The following is a 21,646-nucleotide window of genomic DNA, read 5'->3' on the forward strand; positions in this document are numbered from 1 at the left end:
GAAGCAAAACTCTAAAGCAGTGTAAGAATCTTAACGTTCAACGCTCTTTACTTTCCCATGGCAAGGGCGAGCATTCTTGGGAACGTTAACAGGAACGCTCACGAGGGCGTTTGCTCGTGAGCTAACGCCTCTCGTTTCCTTTCGCCGATCGACGTTCCTTCTCCCATGGGCCAGGGAGCTTGGAAGAGGTCTAAGGCTAGGAAAATAACGTCCCTGTGCTGAAAGAATCCAATGTCTAATTTAGCACTGAAAACTTGCACTATTAAACTCTTACACAAAAAACCATAATTAGTCCTGCCCATTGTGAGAGAACTTATTCTTCTGCCACGGGCTTGAATGAGAAAGCAAAATCGTCTCTAGTACTTGCTATATAAACTGTAACAAAATATTTTTATAAAATATTAAACAGACATTTCCATAATAAAATAAACTTTCAAACATACTTACCCGGCGGTCACAAAAAGAAAAAACCACCGGGCAAGAGTTGAGATTAAAAATAGATGTTGAACACACTCACCCGGTAGTTACATATAACCACCGGTAAAATTAAATGTCATAAATACCTAACCGGTAGTTACATACAAACGCCGGGAAAGTTATACATTAAAGATTAAAATGAACAGAAAAAAGGGAAAACAAATGTAATCCACAATTAATTCAAAGCGAGTTGTAATAATAAAAAGAACAGATATAGCAATAACGTATCTATATATATAAATGTAAACAATAGGAACATATAAATGAAAATGCTACTAAAACTAGAATTCCCATATAGTTGTTGTTGGAGAATAATAGCCAACACTTTAATTCCCATATCGAAAAGAACGCTACCAAGGCATGTTGGGACTGCACCGATAGTAACAAGTAACAGCGTAAATTAACCATACGCTAGTTCTATTTAATTTATGAAATTAGATCGATGATTTAAAGAACGAATACCAAATGGACAAATATTTCTTAAAATTTTACATTAAAAGTTAAAAAACTTATATAAGTGGAATTCCTCCCATTCTTTGCATAAAACAAATAAAGAGAATATGCAAGACATACATGAAGATTACGTCACACGACTGTGACGTCATAGAGTTGCCGGAACGTATTTCCGTCATCAGGATTAAAAACTTTGCACCTAAAATATAGTGCACAAAAAAAAAACCTCTGCATACAAACTGTGAGGATCAACCGACAGTTTCGGTAACCTCACCTTGCATACATCACTCGCACAAACACGAAAATTAAGTTATCACTCATGATAAACAAAGTAAATAATAATAATAAAACACGATTGCCAAAACCCTAAATCAGTGTACTTCACCAAACGAAGTCCAAAAAAGCGAAGAAGGGAAAATGATTCGAAAAACTCTCAATGGTGGACCGACGATGTTCTCGATCCAGCCGGCAGAGATGAACTGAAGTCTTGGACACGGGAATGATTCCTTGGATCACCCTTTGACGGGTGTTACCACCTACCTCCCAACCACCACAAGGCGGTTGCCTCGTTTTGAAAAATTCTGCCAATTTAGAGATATCAGCTATATATATATAACTGCCAGGTAAGTACTATTCATAAAATTGTATTTTTCCTAACTATACAAACCTTAGCTATTTAAAGTGGGTAATTACTTTTGCGTAGCTGAAAGGACGAGCCATAAAATTTTAACGAGGGATTATTACCCCAACGCTAGTTAGCGGGGGGTAGGGAGGGTAGTTAGCTACCCTCCCCCCTCACACACCTGTGTTGTAGCTCCACTTTTGCTTAGAGGTAGTACTTCATGGGGGACGGCTGGCGGGCAAGTTTGATTAAATGGCTAATGTTTGTATAGTTAAGAAAAATACAAATTACCTAAGAATTTGTCATTTGTTCCGTAACTGGAATACAAACCACACTATTTAAAGTGGGTGACTTAACCCTTAGGAAGGGTGGAACAAGTCCTAGGCATACTGGCTTTTGGCTTTGCCCAGGGACTCATTATCTGAGTGTCAGCACTCAACAATAAAGAGTCCCTGCACCTCGCTCGCACCTTGCTATGCAAGGGCTGCGGCCTACGTAAGTTGTGTGTGAAGGAAAAGAGTGTGACTCGTCCTAGGAAGTTGACCTGAAGTTCTTTAGATGGAAACTTGAGGCTAGGACTCTCCCAAAACCACCTCGTCAGGGTATGGGGACGCGACAGTATTAACTTAATACCAGGAACACAAGGGAACATGGTTTACCTGCAGAGGTTTGAGGTCAGCTGTGTAGAGAACCCAGGATGCTGCTTTCCCCAAGAGAGGGGAGGATGAAGAAAAGAATAAGGGCCAGGCATACCTTTTCATTCATGCAGACTAAAACTGGGTAACAATGCCCTCAACCTTCTGCTACTTGTCCATTAAGGAGCCTGAGGTTTAAACCAGCTGTTGTGCAGCCACCACAGGGCCGATAGAGAACGTATCGAGCCTCCTGTGGGTCACGTCTTGCAGGTAGTGGGCTGTGAAGGTCGTTTGACGCTTCCACACCCCTGCGTTACTGAGAAGTTTATCTTGAAGGCCAGGGAGGTAGCTACTCCCCTGACATCATGAGCTCTAGGGCGACGTGACGGAGGAGGGTCAGGATTCAGGGACATATGGATGGCCTTTCGAATCCATGCTGAGATGGTGTTCTTGAGAACCCTAATCTTCGATCTCCCAGTGCTGACAAACAAAGCCCGCACTTGGGGACGAACTGCAGCTGTTCTCTTCAGGTATAGCCTCAGACTCCTTACTGGGCACAGTAGGAGATGGTCTGGGTCATCTGTTACGGAATGAAGACTCGAAATCCGGAAGGAGTCGAAGCGAGGGTCGGGCACTCCCGGATTGTGAGTCAAAAACCTGAACGTTACCTCCCCCCATCCCCTTGAATGGGCGATGTCATACGAGAGACCATGAAGTTCGCTAACTCGCTTGGCTGACGCCAAAGCTAGTAGGAACACCGTCTTCCACGTAAGGTGGCGATCTGAAGCCTGGCGTAATGGTTCGTAGGGAGGTCTCTTAAGAGACCTGAGGACTCGAACCACGTTCCATGGAGGAGGTCTCACTTCCGACAGAGGGTAGGTAAGTTCATAACTACGTATGAGTAGGGAAAGTTCTAGCGAAGAAGAAATGTCCACTCCTTTGAGCCTGAAGGCTAGACTTAAGGCTGAGCGATAGCGTTTCACTGCCGAGACTGAAAGGCGCATTTCTTCTCGCAAATACACAAAGAACTCCGCTATTGCTGGAATAGTGGCATCGAGTGGAGAGATACCCCTTCCACAACACCAACCACAGAAGACTCGCCACTTCGCCTGGTAGGCTCCTGCGGATGACTTTCGCAGGTGTCCAAACATCCTTTCCGCAACTTGTTGCGAAAATCCTCTCTCTGCGAGGAGATGCTGGATAGTCTCCAGGCGTGAAGCCGAAGCGAAGCTACGGCTTTGTGAAAGATGTTGGCGTGTGGTTGTTTGAGAAGCTTGTGTCGCGGAGAGAGTTCTCTCGGAGGCTCCGTAAGGAGTTGCAGAAGGTCCGGGAACCATTCCGCGTGATGCCACAGCGGAGCTATGAGAGTCATCGAGAGGTTGACCGATAGTCTGGTCTTGTTGAGTACCCTCCTCATCAGACAGAACGGGGGAAAGGCGTATACGTCGATGTTGTCCCACCGTTGTTGGAAAGCATCTTGCCAGAGAGCCTTGGGGTCCGGGAATGGGGAACAGTACAGCGGCAGTTTGAAATTCAACGCTGTCGCGAACAGATCCACAATCGGGGAACCCCACAAAGTCAGGATTTTGTTGGCTACTTGACGATCCAAAGACCACTCGGTACTCACTATCTGAGATGCTCTGCTCAGACTGTCGGCGAGCACATTCCTCTTGCCCGGAATGAAGCGAGCCAAAAGTGGAATCGAGTGGACTTCGGTCCATCTCAGTATCTCTACTGCAAGATGGGATAGCTGTTCTGAAAAGGTACCTCCCTGCTTGTTCATGTAAGCCACTACTGTGGTGTTGTCACTCATCACCACCACAGAGTGACCCGCCAGGTGCTGTTGGAACTGTTGAAGGGCCAGATAAACGGCCTTCATTTCTAGCAGATTTATATGGAGGCACTTTTCTGATTCTGACCACAGGCCTGAGGTCCTGTGGTTCAGAACGTGGGCCCTCCACCCTTTCTTTGAGGCGTCCGAAAACAGCATCAAATCCGGGGGGGGGAGGACGAGAAGATCCAATCCCTTTCGTAGGTTCTCGTCTGCCACCCACCACTGAAGGTCCGTCTGTTCCGTGAGACCCATAGGGATCAAGACGTCCGGGGGAATCGTGTCCTTGACTCCACCGGGACTTGAGTCGCCATTGCAGAGATCTCATTCTGAGGCAACCGTTGGGAACTAGACGGACCAAGGATGAGAGATGGCCGAGGAGACGTAACCACGATTGGGCTGGGAGTTCATCTCGTCTGAGGAAAGGACTTGCGACCTTCCTCAGCCTTGCTATCCTGTCGTCTGACGGGAAGGCTCTGTGGAGATTGGTGTCTCTAATCATGCCTAGATATACCAGTCTTTGGGAAGGAAGCAGAGAAGACTTCTCGAGATTTACCATGATCCCCAGATCTTGGCAAATTCCCAGAAGTTTGTCTCGGTGTCGAAGAAGGGTTGACTCCGAGTCTGCTAAGATCAGCTAGTCGTCCAGATAACGGAAGAGACGGATGCCGATCTTGTGTGCCCCCGAAGATATCAGGGTGAACACTCTGGTGAAAACCTGAGGTGCTGTGGAGAGACCGAAGCACAGCACCTTGAACTGGTAGATCTTGTTGTCTAGGCTGAATCTTAACTACTTCCTTGAAGACGGATGGATTGGGATCTGGAAGTACGCGTCCTTCAGATCCAGTGTGCACATGAAGTCTCGCGGTCTCACTGCGAGTCTGACCGTGTCTGCCGTCTCCATGCTGAACGGGGTCTGCTTGACAAACCTGTTCAGAGCTGAGAGGTCGATGACTGGTCTCCAGCCTCCAGACGCCTTCTTTACAAGAAAGAGTCAACTGTAGAAGCCTGGGGACCCGTCGACGACCTCTTGGAGAGTGTCCTTCTTCAACATGGTCTTGACTTCTGCCCAAAGGGCTTGCCCTCTTGCCGATCCCATGGCAAGAGAACTCAACGACACTGGATTCGCTGTCAGGGGAGGAAGAGAGGTTCTGAACGGGACGCAATATCCTTGGCTGATCACGGAGATCGTCCAGGAATCGGGCCCGAGTTGCTGCCACCTGTTCGCACAACTTTGGAGGCATCCCCCCACTGGTGGACATGCGGGGGGACTGCCAACCCTAGCGTTTGCGGCCTCAGCCACTCCCTCTAGGATTCTTGCCTCCCCTGGATGACTTCTTGCCTCTCCTGTCCTTGACGGGAAAGGGCTGTTTGGACACCGCTGCCTTTGCCGGTTTTGTCGTCTTTGCAGGGCGAGGTTGTTGAGGTGCTGGAGGCTTATAGGGCTTTGATGTTAAAGCCCTCTGGAGGAGGGAGTCCTGGTTGGACTTCCTCCACCTCTCAGCCACCTGCTCTACATCTTTCGGCTCAAACAGACTACTCCCCAAAAGGGAGGAATGTCTGAGCTTACTGACCTCGGTGTTGGGGACCTTCGAGTTGAATCTTTCAGACACCGTATCACGGCCTTTCAGGATAGTACTAGCCCACAAGTTCGAGACTTGGTGGGCCAGAAACTCGATGGTATGAGTGCCTGAAAGAATGAAGGTCTCCAAGGCCTTCCTGGTACTCTCCTTAGACAAGTCTTCGAATCTTATCAGGATGCCAAGAGATCCTAGCCAGATATCCAGCCACGAAGTGGCCTGCATGGCACACTTCGCTACCTTCTCCTGGCAGAGAATCTCCAAGGCCGAGAACGACACTGGCCGGTTGGAGTCTCTCTCGAGAGGGACTCCCCTGGAGAGCTCTTCCACCGAGTGGTGGAGAGGAAGAGTTAAACAGGACTCCTCGATGATTTCAAAGAACCTCCTTTGATGGACACGGGGAGGTGGGAGGAGTTTGTTTCCGCCGCTGGAACGGCTGGAGGAGGCTAGCTCTCGACCTTATCTCTGGCACTCTTGACCCCCTGGGACCAGGGCAAAGCCGCGCTAGTTTTAGGGGGCTTTTGAGTACCAAAGACTCGGTCCAGAACCGTGTCCTTGCCCTCTCGAGGAGGAATCTCCGGATCCGAAAATCCGTTAAGGTTCCTCATCAGAGCCAAAACTTGCCAAAAGGCATGCTCCGACTCCTGCAGCTCTCCTCCTGATGGACTAGCAGCAAGGTCTCCAGTCTCCAAAGGCTCTTCTTGGGGGGACTCGTGGACGTTCTCCGCGGGCTTAGCTGGTTCTGGTCTGATCCTCGAAGAAGATTTCGGGACCGCCTTGGAGTCCTTCGACTCCCTCCTGGGAGGGATTCAGGATTCCAACAAAGATGGTGGGGGGGCTCTTCTCCGCCTCCACCCGAGGAGACTTCTTGGCGCGAGGTGGGGTTTCACCCATTGGTGCGATGGGAGAACGCCTCACCTCACGAGAATCCCCTGAGGACAGAAAACCCTCGTCCACGGGGGATGGGGAAGAAAGTCTGGGGAGGGGAGGGAGCTTTCCTCGATGGCTTCCGAGGAACCAGTTTCGCCCTTGGAGAAGTAACCACGTCGTCCACTCCTCTCTTCCTCTTCAGGGGGGCCGACATAGCCGCTGATTTGAGGCCTAGTTCAGAGAAAGCGGGCTTGAAAGCTTGCGCAACCGCTCTGATCAAGGGCCCAACCCAGGGCAGCCGACTGACAGCAGCGCTGTCAGAGACACCCTCTGGAGGGAAGGGGATCGTAAAATCCCTAGGAGTGGAAACTACAACTGGGTCTGCCTGAAAAGAATAAGCTGTAGAAGAGATCCTGGACCTGTCCGGAGATTTCCCTCCCTCTGTTGGGCGCGCTGTCCTGCGCTTACGCGGGGGGGGGGGGAGCGATGAAGATGACCTGACGCGTACTGCCGGATCCTGTGTGGGAAGGCAGGTCAGCAGGTCTAGCAGGCGTAGGAGATAGCGAACGATCTGGGGAGAGGTCCAGGTCCAAGGAAATAGCAGGAACGGTAGCTGAAGGACGAGGTTCCTCTGCGGGGGACTGCGAGGATGAAGATCCGAAGAGGCGCCTCCTAACACCCTTGTGAGGAGAAGGATGACCTCGGCGACGAAGAGGAAAGCGAGCCTTACATCGGATGCGTCCTCTGGGAGCAGCAGGCAAACCATCAGCAGTCCTCCGAAGAGGAGTCTCTGTGAGTGAACTCCCCCGGGGGGGAGAATCACCTGCAGGAGAGACCGTTGGACTTAGATCCTCCCTCGAAGGATTTTCGGAGGGGGGAGCTAAGTCTTCAGCTACAACAGGAGCAGGGGTTTGAACACTCTCATTGGAAGCGTCTGCCACAACAGCCTCGACAATAGACAGAGGGTCAACCTCTGCTACCGCCGGTGACTGTTTGACAGCTGCTCCCAACCTGATCATGTCAAACAGGGCTTCCTTGGAGGGCGAACCCTGAAGCCCCAAGGAAGCCCAAAGCTGTAAAAGATCATTATTAACAGGAGAAATAATTAAATCCTCCCCCGGGGGAGGAGGAGGAGCTACCTCGCTATGGGAGGCAACTCCCTCTCCCAAACCCCGAGATCGGTCAACAACAGTACGGCCTACGCTACCACTCGACGGCCTCTCACGAGAGGCCAACCGAGTGGGAGCTTCAGAGGAGGTTTGGGCTACGGAAGAAGAGTCCTTAGGATTTTCCTTCTTCAAAGAAACCTTTGAAGAAGAAATATCCCGTCTGGACTTCTTCTTCCGGCGCCGAGAAAACCTCTCCCACTGGGAGGTAGGCCACTCCCTACATTCCATACAAACATTATCACTTTCACACCGCTGACCCCTACAATAAGGGCATAAGGTGTGAGGATCCGTCTCAATGGAAGACATGAAGGTCCCACAAGGGCTGTCAGGTAACCCAGGGCACTTCCGCATTGTAGAGGCCAACTTCACAACACTGAGAAAAAGAAAGAAAAAGCAATGATTAATGGCTGTCAAAGAGGCGAGGGTGAAAGCAGACACGTCCGATCACCGCCCGAGCCAAAGTAAAAGTGGAGCTACAACACAGGTGTGTGAGGGGGGGAGGGTAGCTAACTACCCTCTCTACCCCCTGCTAACTAGCGGTGGGGTAATAATCCCTCGTTAAAATTTTATGGCTCGTCCTTTCAGCTACGCGAAAGTAATTACCCACTTTAAATAGCGTGGTTTGTATTCCAGTTACGGAACAAATCCTGTTTGGACTTCTTCCAGCGCCGAGACAACCTCTCCCACTGGGAGGCAGACCACTCCCTACACTCACCACATACGTTAACACTATCACACCGTTGGCCCCTACAATGAGGACAAAAGGTGTGGGGATCCGTGTCGACCGCCGACATAAATGTACCACAAGGGCGGTCAGGTAAACCAGGACACTTACGCATGATGGCAGATGCCAACTTCACAAACACTCTGGAAAAAGAAAAAGCAAAGAAAGATTAATAATGGCTGATCAACAAAAGCGAGGGTGAAAGCACACACGTCCGACCGTCACCCGAGCCGATAGCAAAGTGAGCTAAATCACAGGTGTGTGTGTGGGGGGGGGGGTGTAGCAAGCTATCCCTCCCTACCCCCGCTAACTAGCGGTGAGGTAGTAAACCCTCGTTAAAAATCTAATGGCTCGTCATTTCAGCTACGCCGAAAGTAATTATCCATATTAAATAGCGTGGTTTGTATTTCAGTTACGGAACAAACCCATTTTAGCTGATCTGGTACAAAAAATGTATCTAACCATCTTGTTACGGTGATTAAATAGTAAGACATGAAACTCGGTGTGTATTTGACAGAAAACTGATAAACAAATCCTTCAATAACTTCTACATGATCAGAAGATAAAAGAGGGTATCTAGAAACCTTAGAATATATTGCCAAGATCTCAGGAACAAATTAGAAAAGTCCTCAGAGTGTAGACCTCTGGCACAGCAGCTTATTTCTTGACCTTTAGCTTGCCCTTGATTGACCTTTGACCTAGGACTTTCAAAATTGAATCACTTCCACATTTCTACATAATTAATTGCTGAAAGTTTCACTACTCTATGAGTAAAATTGTGGCTAGGAAGTTGTTCATTAAAAGACAAACAGTGCTGAAAACATAATGTCCAAACTTCGTTGGCAGAGAAAACGAGAACAACAGACCCCCCAGACAAGAAAGGCTGTGAAGCTCACCTGCACCCTTCAATGATGGCAAAGCTACTAATAAAAAGTCGTAACAATGTGATCCCTGTCAAAAGACTTTCTCAAGGGCTCAAAAGGCGATGAGTTAGACTGTGGAAAATGTATCACATACTGGAATGCTTGTAAGATTATCATGGCTGTGCAGATTTATAGAATGTTGTTGATATACGTTACATGAGAGCCCCACCTATAACCAGTTCCCAACATAAAGAATCATATCATTGGAAAGATATTGTGGGATACATGTAGTCTAAAACAGGATATTTTCATAAACATGGACAGAAAAAAATCCCCAAAACTAAGAAAACTTCTGAAAGATGCATTCCATATTGAATTAGCAAACAATAATGTAACACACAGTACTTTTCAAGTATGGAACATGTCTAGATAAATTGTCCCATCATCTATATTTCCATGACTTGATTCAAAGCAGATAAATGTAGGAGAAACTACATATGACCACGTCACACAAGCAAGCCTACAAACCTAAGTACTGTATTGTACTGTAATTTAACATAGCAGGATATTTCACTGCTTAAACAATATTACCTAATCAATGACCCCACAAAAACCTTCCAGACTAGCATGGGTCAGGTAATTGTCCCCAAATAATACTAGGTCACATTCAACCAGACATTAACTTCGAAATACTTTTGCTCATACTATCATGATGACCAATTTTAATTCCTACTCTTAGCTAACATACTATAGGCTACTGTCTACCTCAGTATTTAGCCTAAGCCAAAAAGACCAGAGTTCAGATACAACTATGCTACAAAAGTCTAGTTCTGTCAAAATATGAAATGGAATAAAATGGAGAGAAAAAAGATGTGTCCAAAAAACAATGGCCACACTTTATATAAAAAAATTATAAAGCTTACTTAATATACCTGGCCTATAAATTCCTTTTAACCTCAAGTAAGATTAGGTGTAAAATTTTATCTCTACAAGTACAGTACAGTAAGACAACATAGTTATGGGAAAAGATTGAGGCCATGGGTCTGAGCAGAATATCCTCCGTAAAGTAGGGCCCAGTGAAGTATTTAAAGTTATGAGTTTAGATGTATACCAGTAAATATCATTTCCAGTTTAAGATGTACATTTTGATTTACAGTAAATCTATTTTGTAGATATATTTTCCAGTCTTTTAGGTCCTTTGTGTTCATAATAAGTTTTGAATTTTAAATCATCTTTCTTTTATGGCTTACTTCAAGGTAAAGACATACAGTACATATAGAGCTAAATTATCATCAACAATGGCCATTTCCCTCACAATTCACCATTTCACACTTTCACTGGACACAGGAAATCATCATCATTTCATTGAAAGCTATCCATATAGAACCATTCGGAATGCTACTACCATTTTTTTCTATGCTGGTTGTACGGAGTTCACAAATCCATGTCAGGTATCTCATCCTCTTCATGACTATATCAAACTTACTGCTCTGTACCAAACCACTGCTTTAGAGACTGACTGTACTTTGACTTGGAAATTCAATTTTACATCAAAATTCAACTATTAAACATGCCCTAAAAGCAAAATTAATGAGGGTATTAATCAGATAAATCATCATAAGTACCAAAAGTCATTTTCCTTTGGGATTCCTCTTATTTTGTTAGATATACTGCAGCTCAGAATGTAGTTCTTTTTGCATATGGATAATTGATGTTACTCCATAGGGAACTGTTGTAGTTCTCGCCCAGCAGCTTACTGCCCACACCCAGCAAATTTATTAACTCCTTTATTATCTAACATTTTTCAACATATTAGCAATACGTCTGACTGGATATGCTGGAAGTAATTATATGTTCCATAGTTGGCAGTTTGGATTTCCCAAGGGCCTTGCAGCTTGTGATGCTCTTCCTACAATCTCCAGTGTAGTACAGAAATATGACAAATTTGAAATCAATTTGTATTTCCCTAACAATACAAACCTGTAGCTATTTATTAGGGATTATCTTCTGGCGAAGCTGGAAGACTAGCCATTAAGACTTTAAGCGAGGTAGCAACTACCAAACCCGCTAGTTAGCAGGGGGTAATGAGGGGTAGATGGGGTTGCCAGCTACCCCTCTCACTCACACACTAGTGTATCCGAGACACTCTTAATGGCAGGTAGGATTTAATCTGGGGGACAGGTGATGGCAGGACAATGTGTATAAATAGCTACAGGTTTGTAACATTAGGAAGAATGCAAATTACTTAATGTGTTATTTGTTCCGACACTACAAACCTTACACTATTTACTACGGATGACTCACTCATTAGGAGGTTGGAAGTTCAACCACTGACTTGGCTACTGATCTGTGATTTGGCCCGTTCTGGGAAAAACCCTGACTCCTCGTTAAAATTTTGTGCAATGCACAGATAGAAGACTTGAGCAACCTGTGTGCCTGTGGAAAAACTAACAATGTGTGTCTAGGTAAGAATATTCTAAGCTAAATAGGAATATTGTTATCAAACACAGACGTTTTTAAATACCCACCTGGGGGGGGGGGGTAGACAAGTATTAAATCTGTACTAGGTTACACAAGGGAAATGGTTATTACCTACAGATAGGGAAGGCCAGCGTGCAGAGGACCCATGGTGCTCTTCCCCAAGAGAGGGGAAGATGAAAGAAAGAAAGAGCCAGTCATTCTTACACATTCATCCCAGACTAATCCTGGGTAACCTATGCCCTCAACCATCCGCTACTTGTCCATCAAGGAACATAAGGCATTCTAAACCACTTGTTGTGCAGCCACCACAGGACAAATGGAGAATGTCTCTGTTCTCCTATGGGTCACATCTTGCAGGTAGTGGGCAGTGAAGGTTGTTTGATGCTTCCACACACTCGCTTGCAATACCTGCGCCACACTGTAGTTACGTTAAACGCCAGGGGCGTACTTATGCCCCTTACATCACAAGCTCTAGTAGGTCCACGAGCAGGTCGGGAGTGGTCAATGACCCTGAAAATCCAAGATGAGATGGTGTTCTTTGTGACCCTCCTCTTGCCTTTCCCCGTGCTAACAAAGAGTGCTGACACTCGGGGGGAAAGCTGCTGCAGTGCGTTAAAGGTAATACCTCAAACTCCTCACTAGGCAAAGTAACAACTAATCTGGATCATCGGTTACAGAACAAAGAGTCCCAATCTGAGAGGGCCCAAATCTACGATATGCTACTCCCGGATTTTGAGTCTTAGTAATAAACTTAGGGACAAAGCTGAGTGTCACTTCCCAACCCCCTCATCCCTTTGAATGGGCGATGTCATAGGATACATTATGAATGTCACTAACTCTTTTGGCCGAAGCCAATGTGAGGTGGCAATCTGTTGCCTGGCGTAATGGTTTGTAGGGAGCACCCTTCAGAGACTGAAAGAAACGTACCACGTTCCAAGGTATATTTCGGACTTGGTCCATAGCCTTGAGGACTTGTGGTGCAGCATGTGGGCCCCCATCCCCTTCTTTTGATGCATCCGTGTAAAGCATCAATCCCGGGGGAGGGATGAGAAGGTCTGTCCCTCTGCGGAGGTTCTCTTCTGTTACCTGTCTCATGGGAACTAACGTATCTGGAGAGCTAGTGTGTTGGCTCAACCTGGATTTCAGCCACCACTGAAGAGATCAAATTCTGAAGCGACCATTGGACAATAGGAATGCTAAGTGATCTAGGAGACACAACCATTTCTGGGCTGAAAGTTGTACTCATCTGAGAAACGGTCTTGCTACCTCCCTCCCCCTGTGTACTCTGTAGTCTGATGGAAATACTTTTTGTAAGTTGGTGTCTATAATCATAGCTAGGTATACCAGTCTTTGAGAGGGGAGCAGAGATGACTTCTCGAGGTTTATCACAATCCCTTCCTGACAAAACTTGAGCAGTCTGTTTCGGTGTTGAAGGGTTGCCCGAGTCTGCTAGCATCAGCCAGTTGTCAAGGTATCTTAGGAGACGAATGCCAGTCCTGTGAATACAGGATGACACTAAGGCAAACATCCTTGTAAAGACCTAGGGTGCAGTGGAAAGGCCGAAGCACAGCACCTTGAACAAGTTTTTCCTATTCTCATGTATGAGCCGGAGGTTCTCGTCAGACACCCACTATCTCAGGTATATCCTCTCCTTGGCTCCCATGGGGACCAGCAAGCCTGGTGAGTTCTCGTGCTGAACCCAACTGGACTTCAACCGCCACTGAAGGGATCATATCCGTAGCCAGCCGTTGAGTATTAGACATTCCAGGGATGATAGGTTACCTATGAGACATAACCACTGCTGTGCTGGAAGTGCATCTCGTAAGAAGGGACTTGCTACCTTCTTCAGCCTCTGAATACTGTCATCATAAGGGAAGACTTTCTGCTAATTGATGTCTATGATCATTCCGAGGTATACCAGTCTTAGGGATGGTAAATTAGCAGGGAGGCCTTCTCAAGATTTACCAAAATTACCAGGTATCTGAAAAGACGAATGCCATTCTAATGGGCCCAGGTTGACACTAAGGAGAAAATTCTTGTGAAAACCTGAGGTGCTGTCGACAGGCAGAAGCACAGAACCTTGAACTGGTATCGTTGGTTGTCAAAGATGATTCTTAGATATTTCCTTGATGACCGGTGAACTGGGATCTGGAGGTATGCATCCTTTAGGTCCAATGTGCACACAAAGTCCTGTGATCTTACTGCCCTCTGGACATAAGTCAAGCTACCTGTCTGAGTTTGTTGAGCCAATAATCTGATGACAAGCTGCTCCTGTATCTAACAGCATACCCAGACAAAACCATCTCTACTTGAGTGCGAGATACAACCTTTCCTAATTTATCACAATTCCCCGGTTACAACAAAAAAAAGATTTTTTTATCGTTTAGTAACTGCCTCCTTGAGAAGACCAGGATCAACCAATGATCAGGATACATCGAAAAACATATCCCCTGCGAGAGACCCAAGCCGCCATCAGCATGAACACTTGCGTGAATACATGGAGAGCAGTGCAAAGTCTGAACACAGGGTCTTGAACTGGTACACCCCTCCATTGGTGAAGAAGAGGAAGTACTTCCAAGAGGAAAGATTAATAGGTATTTGGTAATACTGTACAGTATGCATTCTTCAGATACCATGAAAGAATGAAGTCTCTTTCTCAGTAAGATACAGTCCGCGGCATTTCCATCCTAAATCTAATCTCTGTATAAACTGGTTCTGGGGAGAGATTTTAATGCCCCGTCTCCAGCCGTCAGTTGACTTCTCCACCATGAGGAGTCTATTGTAGAAGACAGGAGATCAGTCTCAAATGACTTTGAGCACAATCTTCTCCCACACCTCTTCACCTCCAGAGAAATGATAGGGTTCTTGGTGATATTGTAGTATAAGTATGAACGCTGTCAGTCTGCAAAAAAGGGGATGGCCAGTAGTCCAGTACTCATCAGGAAAGACACTCACTACCTATGGGTCAGCCACGCTTTTTTTTATCCCAAGTTGCCAAACACTGTAGCATACTTGCGGCAGCAATAGAAGGGGTGACTCCAAAATAAGCATTCTACTCTACCCATTATCTGCCTCCTTTACTGAACTGGTGAGGCTTGGGGCCTCAAAAGGGCTGTACATGCTCGGAACTATTCAGAGAGGAAAAAGTTGTAGGTGGTCGTGATCTGGGTCTAGAGAAAGTTGAAGAAACCTCCTTCCCAACGATCCTGCAGGCATGGCTGCATCCAAAGGTATGTCAACAGACCTCCACGAAGAGCCAGGACCCTTGAAGGAGACAGTGTGGTAGGACTAGGAGTCCAGCAAAGCAGATGTCACCTTTTCCACGCCACCTGCACATGACTCCTCGGCAATTAACCTTCTGCTCTGAGTCTCACCAAGGGAAGACTCCCCATCAGTGTACGCACCTACAGAGGTGCTGACAAAAAACACTATTCCTAAGAAACTTGCTGTCTAGAAGTGCAAGGGGAGAGGGAGAATCATGTTGGACCGACTAGAACGAGAAAGTTCACAGATCTGATTAAAAACTCGATCCGAGTCAACTAGTAAAATCCAACGATGGCAGCTCCAAACGTCTCAACCACTGAGGAGCACCCAAGTGCTGATCAATGGCCAAGAACCTACCTGACACTGATAACATGGTTGCCAAACCCAGTTTGTTGCACTCATGACCGAGTGCAAAAACCTCGAAAAGGAACACTCCAACTCGGGTTTCTGTGCTTTTATCGATACTAGGTCAAGATCCAGTATCTCCTGAGCATCCTCATTCTTCACAGGAGATGAAGGCTCGGCAGTTCCTCAGGGATGGCAGCAACTGTAACTTAACACAGGGGACATGCACCGGGCCAACACAAGAGAGTCTTACGCCCTTCCACCCTTGGAACTTCCCCTTCTACACAAAGCAGAAGTCTTCTAAGCAGCCTATTTAGCTGCTTTCTTGATTTTATATACCACTGGGATCACCGCTGAATCACTGGGGAAACCAGGGGTGAAGTAGCCTTAGCCACTCGCTCCCTCAAAAAGACACGGAAATTCTACCCGTAAGAAATAAGAAAGGCCGAGCCTTTTCAAGTCATTAAACATTCGCTGTCTGAAACGAAGAGCTTGGGAGTGCAGTAATTACATCACACTCAACCAACCCTGAGAAAACTCCCCAATGTAGATCCTAAAGAGTGCTCCCTGGGACCAAGCCAGAGGTATGTACACTAAAGGTTTAGGTAACAACAAACTTAAGGAGCTGCGCAAAATACTAATCAGTCTTTCCAGGATTGTAATGGACGGTACCAAGAATGACGCTGGCAGAGTGAGTGGAGCTATCATCAGTTTAGTCATAAACCAATGCAATGATCAACTTACACTTATATTCATGTTTTGTTTTCTTATCACCATGAAGCCAATATCAACCATTCAAACAAAAAGTATAAGAAAAATTAAACAAGCAACTGTATGGAAGTAATAGTTGCAGCCGAAGACAAAAGTTGAGTCGCTGACAGGAGAGTTGGCAGGGTTACTTGAGCAAGCTCATCACCTGTCTTTAAAGATTTAAACAGCCATTCCAGCTCTACTGAAGATGATTTCCTATTCCAAAGAACGAAATGTTTGTATACGCACAGGAACCAAGTGATTGAACAAAGAGCTTGTCACGGATGGTGAAATATGGATGATCAGGACCATTGATAAGGATATACGTACAGTACAGTATTGATTTAATTCCATATACTGTACTGTAAAATATTTTGCAAAATTGAAACTACTGTTCTCCAAAATTGTTATTTCAGCAACTTCTGGACCATGACCTCTTCTGGTTTGTGATATTGACAGACTAAGATAGGATAGGTTGGGTAAGGTTACGTTAGGTCATGTCTCTGTAATTAACTTTGCTAAGTTTTCGTGTTAAAGTACTTACTGCATTCATAAGATTGTTACTGACAACACACACTCTGTAACATAAACATGACCTATACATTTTCCACTGGGTTAAGGTGTATTTTATGCATATCTGTGACCTCCTTAGACTGCTGTATTCTTAGCTTACCCTAAGCCTCAACTCTGTCTTTGCTTACCAACTGACATTACTACTGGCAGGGTAACAGTAAATCCTATTTCGTAATGTGGGCAAACTATCTTCATATGGTATTGCATACCAAAATAAACAGCAACTTCCTCATAAAGAAAATCGATTTGACAATAAGGAAATTTACACCTGTCCTAATGAACTAAATTAACCCTATGCATAAGACTCTTGCTGATCAAAATATATGGTTTATGTATTTGTTATGAGATTCAAGTACAGTATTGTTAACTACCTATAATATGTCATTTCCTCAATGGGTCTTTACTATGCTGGTACTCCTACGTTAGGTTAGGTGGGGATCCGTAGGTTAGTTGTTTTTGTGCTTGTTTCCCTTTACAATGCAGGTTTTCAGTTTTAACTTTCAGAATTTTGCGCCCGGTTTGTCATAAGGAACTACTAAGCCATTGATGTTTCTCCACCCAAAAACCTGATTTCCCGTTGTGATCCTTCATTATATTTGTTCTTTAAGGGGGGTCCAGTAGCTTTTAAAACTACTACTACCCAACATAAATGATGGTTAAATTTGGTTAAAACATACTGTAAAACCTACATAATATTCATTTTAATATCCACAATCCACCCCTTGTTGAAAATGTCAATATATTGAAATAAAAATATCTTACTATTACCAGCCTACGGTTTAGTCTAATAGTCTAGACTGCATATTAGTCCATTATTATAGTTTTAATTGCACAATGAATATATTGTTGGGTAATGCTACAAGAAAATATGTTTGTCTGGCCCTATACCGGTGGTCTGTCAGTTATGACAAACAGTTTGACAGCTCGATCTGTGCTCGAAGTAATCAATTTTAGCAAGGGGACTTTGCCATTTAGGGGCCCTTAATTCTAACTTATATGTTTAAGACTAAATAATCTAAGTGCCAGCCCACTCTGAGAGAAAGCAGGCAAGGCAATATGATCTGTCACCAACGAACAGCAGGCACAAGTTGCAAGCAGTGAAGGTGGCCTGCTAGCTAGCCACTCCCACGCATTGAAACAAGGCTACAACCTGATTTATTTAAAACAAACAATATGAAATACAGATTTTATATATTTTATTCACTTCCATGACCGAATAATAAGCTCATACACACCTCGGCGGTTCCCGGTATTTGCGGCACTTTGAGTTTCTTCAACCCTTCAGACAAATCGTGGATGTCAATGCGACCATCCCCATTCTCATCTAATTGTCTAAAGAGATTGCCGAGTCTGTCTTCCACCTCACTGGGGGATTCGTAGGCGTGGTGGCTATAGGGCGTAGATCGAGTATTTCCTCCACCCATCATGGTGATTAAACCCAGTTACGAGTTAGAAAATACCGGGATGTTCACAGACACTCACTTGTCATAACACTACAACCAGCAGACTACGAGACAACTATAAACGATTGAATGTCGAGCCACAGTCAAAGATATATAAAGGATACAATAGCCTTGTCTTATACATTCAGATCGCTTATATCTTCATATCGTTTAGTATCTGTTTTCTTGAATGTTTATAGCCGTTTTCATAATGGGTTTAACTTATTTAAGAAATGACGTAATAACCTTGAATGATATGACAGATGACGAGTTAGTTTGTAAAATATTGGCATACTAATGAATAAAGTTTATACTCGTGAGACAATATCTACGTTTCTTTCGCCGTCATTTTCTTCTCTGGCAGTGAATGGAAATCCAGCATAAATTTATTAGTCGATTCTAAAACGGGAGATGTTACCATTCTGGGAGAGCCAGGCATCCAAGTTTCCTCCCTGTCTAATTTTAGACTGCATATAAACAAGTTTTATAACAAGTAAGCTCTTGTGATGTTTTCCCGCCCAGGCTCCAAAGCCAGGCCAACCCCACATCTTTGTTTTATTTAAGTTGCCTGCTGTGCAACTGACAATTGAAATGTCAAGAATGAATGACATTGACAAGTTTACCCACGTGTATGAACATGTGCTAGGTAACATATAAAACCACCTGCGTTATGTAATAGCTAACTATCTGATGACCATATTCTGGGCCTCCAAACATCGTTTTTGGGTACATTGAGAGCCGTATTTAAAAACAGGATTATAGGGAATAAAATGAGTTCAATAGCTACCAATGTGAATAATATGGAATAACAACACAGTAATGACATCGAGAAAGGAATACTGTAAATGCCCAGATAAAGTTATTCAAATAAAACATACATTAATTTGTAGTTTACTATGGTAAAAGAAAGGTATAATAGAGTATATGTGGATTAAGTGAACTGAAAAAAAAAACATTCGTGAAGAAATTAATTCGACACTTCGGGTTCAAATGAATAATAAAAAAAAAAGTCATATCTCATTAACAAAACCACCGAAAATTTTGAAAATAAGATATAAGGAAGATATGAAACATATGCCTGAGGACATATCATGCCACAGCACAAAAAGACGATGGCCATATTAATATACTACAATCATTCCTCTTATGCATATATCCAATCCTAGTGGTCTTAAGGCAGTGAAAGATAATTAAGATAAGGTACAAACTTAAGACAATTTTGGCTTTGTCACCCACATCCCTATACCACCATTACGGACAAGAAGACGCAGCACTTAATTTGGTAAGTATGGAATTAGATGATCTTTATGTTTAAAGGTTTATAGGCCCCTCATGACTGGCAGAGGCAAGGGATAGTGAAATAACTAGCACACATTAACAAGCAGGACAATGCCCTAGAGACTGACCATATAAACTGTATATATGATTAGCGCCCCAAACCCGGCCTCTCTATCCAAGCTAGGACCAGGGAGGCCTAGGCAATGTTGTTGTTGTTATTGTTAATACCATTATCTTAATAAGTAAAGCAGTTCTGGGAGAATCAAGACCTGCTGGTTCTGCCACCGCACACAGAGTTTTTATTTTTATTGTCTATCAGAGTATCATTGATATAAAGGACAGAAACGTGACAATAATTCCAAAATTATTTAAGCAAATACGTTCTAAGTTAACCCTACTCCTGTGAATTCACATAATAATTACTCTGGGCTTGGAGCATTCTAATAATAATAATAATAATAATAATAATAATAATAATAATAATAATAATAATAATAATAATAATAATAATAATAATAATTACGTGGTTTGTCTTTTAACAATAAGCTAAAACTGAAGTTGAAAAATCAAAGACGTACTTAAAAATCCACTTTCAAACAAATATGATTACAAAAAAATCATAATCGTCTCTATTTAATCAAAATATATATAAAAATAAAAATAAATTATCTTCTAGTTCGAGGCATCAAATGAATTATAGAGCAGCAGACTAGCCTATCATTGCAATATACTTCCCGTACAGTATAACCATGATATTTTTTTTTTTTTAGAGAGAATTATTATTTTTTTCTCTTTTTTTTTTCAGTTGTTCTGGCTATTCTGTAGGGTGGGAGTTTGTAAGCCAGCGGTTTTCATTCACTAGTGGCATCGTGATTTTCCTTTCCTGAAATATGTATTGAAATTTAATAATATATTATCTGTCTCTCCGTCCATTCTCAGAGAGAGAGAGAGAGAGAGAGAGAGAGAGAGAGAGAGAGAGAGAGAGAGAGAGAGAGAGAGAGAGAAAGAGAGGCACCATGATTTTCCTTTCCTGAAATACGTATTGAAATTTAATAATATATTATCTGTCTCTCCGTCCATTCTCAGAGAGAGAGAGAGAGAGAGAGAGAGAGAGAGAGAGAGAGAGAGAGAGAGAGAGAGAGAGAGAGAAAGAGAGGCACCATGATTTTCCTTTCCTGAAATATGTATTGAATTTAATAATATATTATCTGTCTCTCCGTCCATTCTCAGAGAGAGAGAGAGAGAGAGAGAGAGAGAGAGAGAGAGAGGAGAGAGAGAGAGAGAGAGAGGCACCATGATTTTCCTTTCCTGAAATACGTATTGAAATTTAGTAATATATTATTTGTCTCTCCAGAGAGAGAGAGAGAGAGAGAGAGAGAGAGAGAGAGAGAGAGAGAGAGAGAGAGAGAGAGAGATATTAATATTAATAGCTGCCTTTTTGAGAGAAAGATATTTTATTATTGCCTCCAAAAAAATAAAGAGAGAGAGAGAGAGAGAGATGAGAGAGAGAGAGAGAGAGATGAGAGAGAGAGAGAGAGAGAGAGAGAGAGAGAATTAGTCCTTGATAAGAGCCGACCTCCACTATCTAAAGGTTACCCGTTTCAGTAGTAGTAGTAATCTTATCTTTTAACCCTATCAATGACAAAGATAAAGAATTAAAATCAAACTTCAATTATATGAGAATGTAGATCAACAACGTTGGCATCGATTATTATTATTATTATTATTATTATTATTATTATTATTATTATTAGTTAAGCTACGACTCAAGTTCGAAAAGCAAGATGCTAAAAGCCCAAGGGCTCCAACAGGGAAAAATTGCCCAGTGAGGAAAAGTAATAAGGAACTAAAAAAAAAAATACAAGAGACGTAATGAACAATTGAAACAGATCAATTTAAGAGCAGTGACATTAAAATAGATCTTTCACATATAAACTATAAATAGAAATTTATGTCAGCATGTTCAATATAAAAACAATTGTTACAAGATTTTTAATTTCACCGTAATAGTAGAACATGAAAAACAGTACTGTGTCAACACCTCAGTGAATAACTATAAGATTTGAAGATGTGACGTCACTGAACAATGGGCGTATCAGGTTAAGGTTGCAGCCCTTTGTGTCGAGTAAGAGTTGATGCTTCAAAGGTCGACACACCTAACCATGAACCGGATATGTTAGTAAGAGAGAGAGAGAGAGAGAGAGAGAGAGAGAGAGAGAGCTGACTCCGAAAAGTTTGGGAGAGGGAGATAGACAAAGCTGACTAGAAAGGTTTGGGAGAGAGAGAGAG

The 21,646-nt window shown here is 43.7% G+C and overlaps 2 protein-coding genes across 3 annotated transcripts in view; one reads left to right on the forward strand and one right to left on the reverse strand.

The window, feature by feature from the left end:
• LOC137622028 (mitochondrial adenyl nucleotide antiporter SLC25A24-like) overlaps positions 1–18,150 on the reverse strand; it is an 82,425-nt gene extending 64,275 nt beyond the window's left edge. The window contains exon 1 of the mRNA XM_068352510.1: positions 17,873–18,150. Coding sequence (XP_068208611.1) covers positions 17,873–18,064 — 192 coding nt within the window. The 5' untranslated portion in view covers positions 18,065–18,150. The remainder of the gene's footprint in view (positions 1–17,872) is intronic.
• Positions 1–21,646, forward strand: part of SCaMC (Short Calcium-binding Mitochondrial Carrier) — a 346,502-nt gene that overhangs the window by 183,474 nt on the left and 141,382 nt on the right. The window lies entirely within an intron of this gene.

Source organism: Palaemon carinicauda, chromosome 28 (assembly GCF_036898095.1).
Source record: "Palaemon carinicauda isolate YSFRI2023 chromosome 28, ASM3689809v2, whole genome shotgun sequence".
Lineage (NCBI taxonomy): Eukaryota > Metazoa > Arthropoda > Malacostraca > Decapoda > Palaemonidae > Palaemon > Palaemon carinicauda.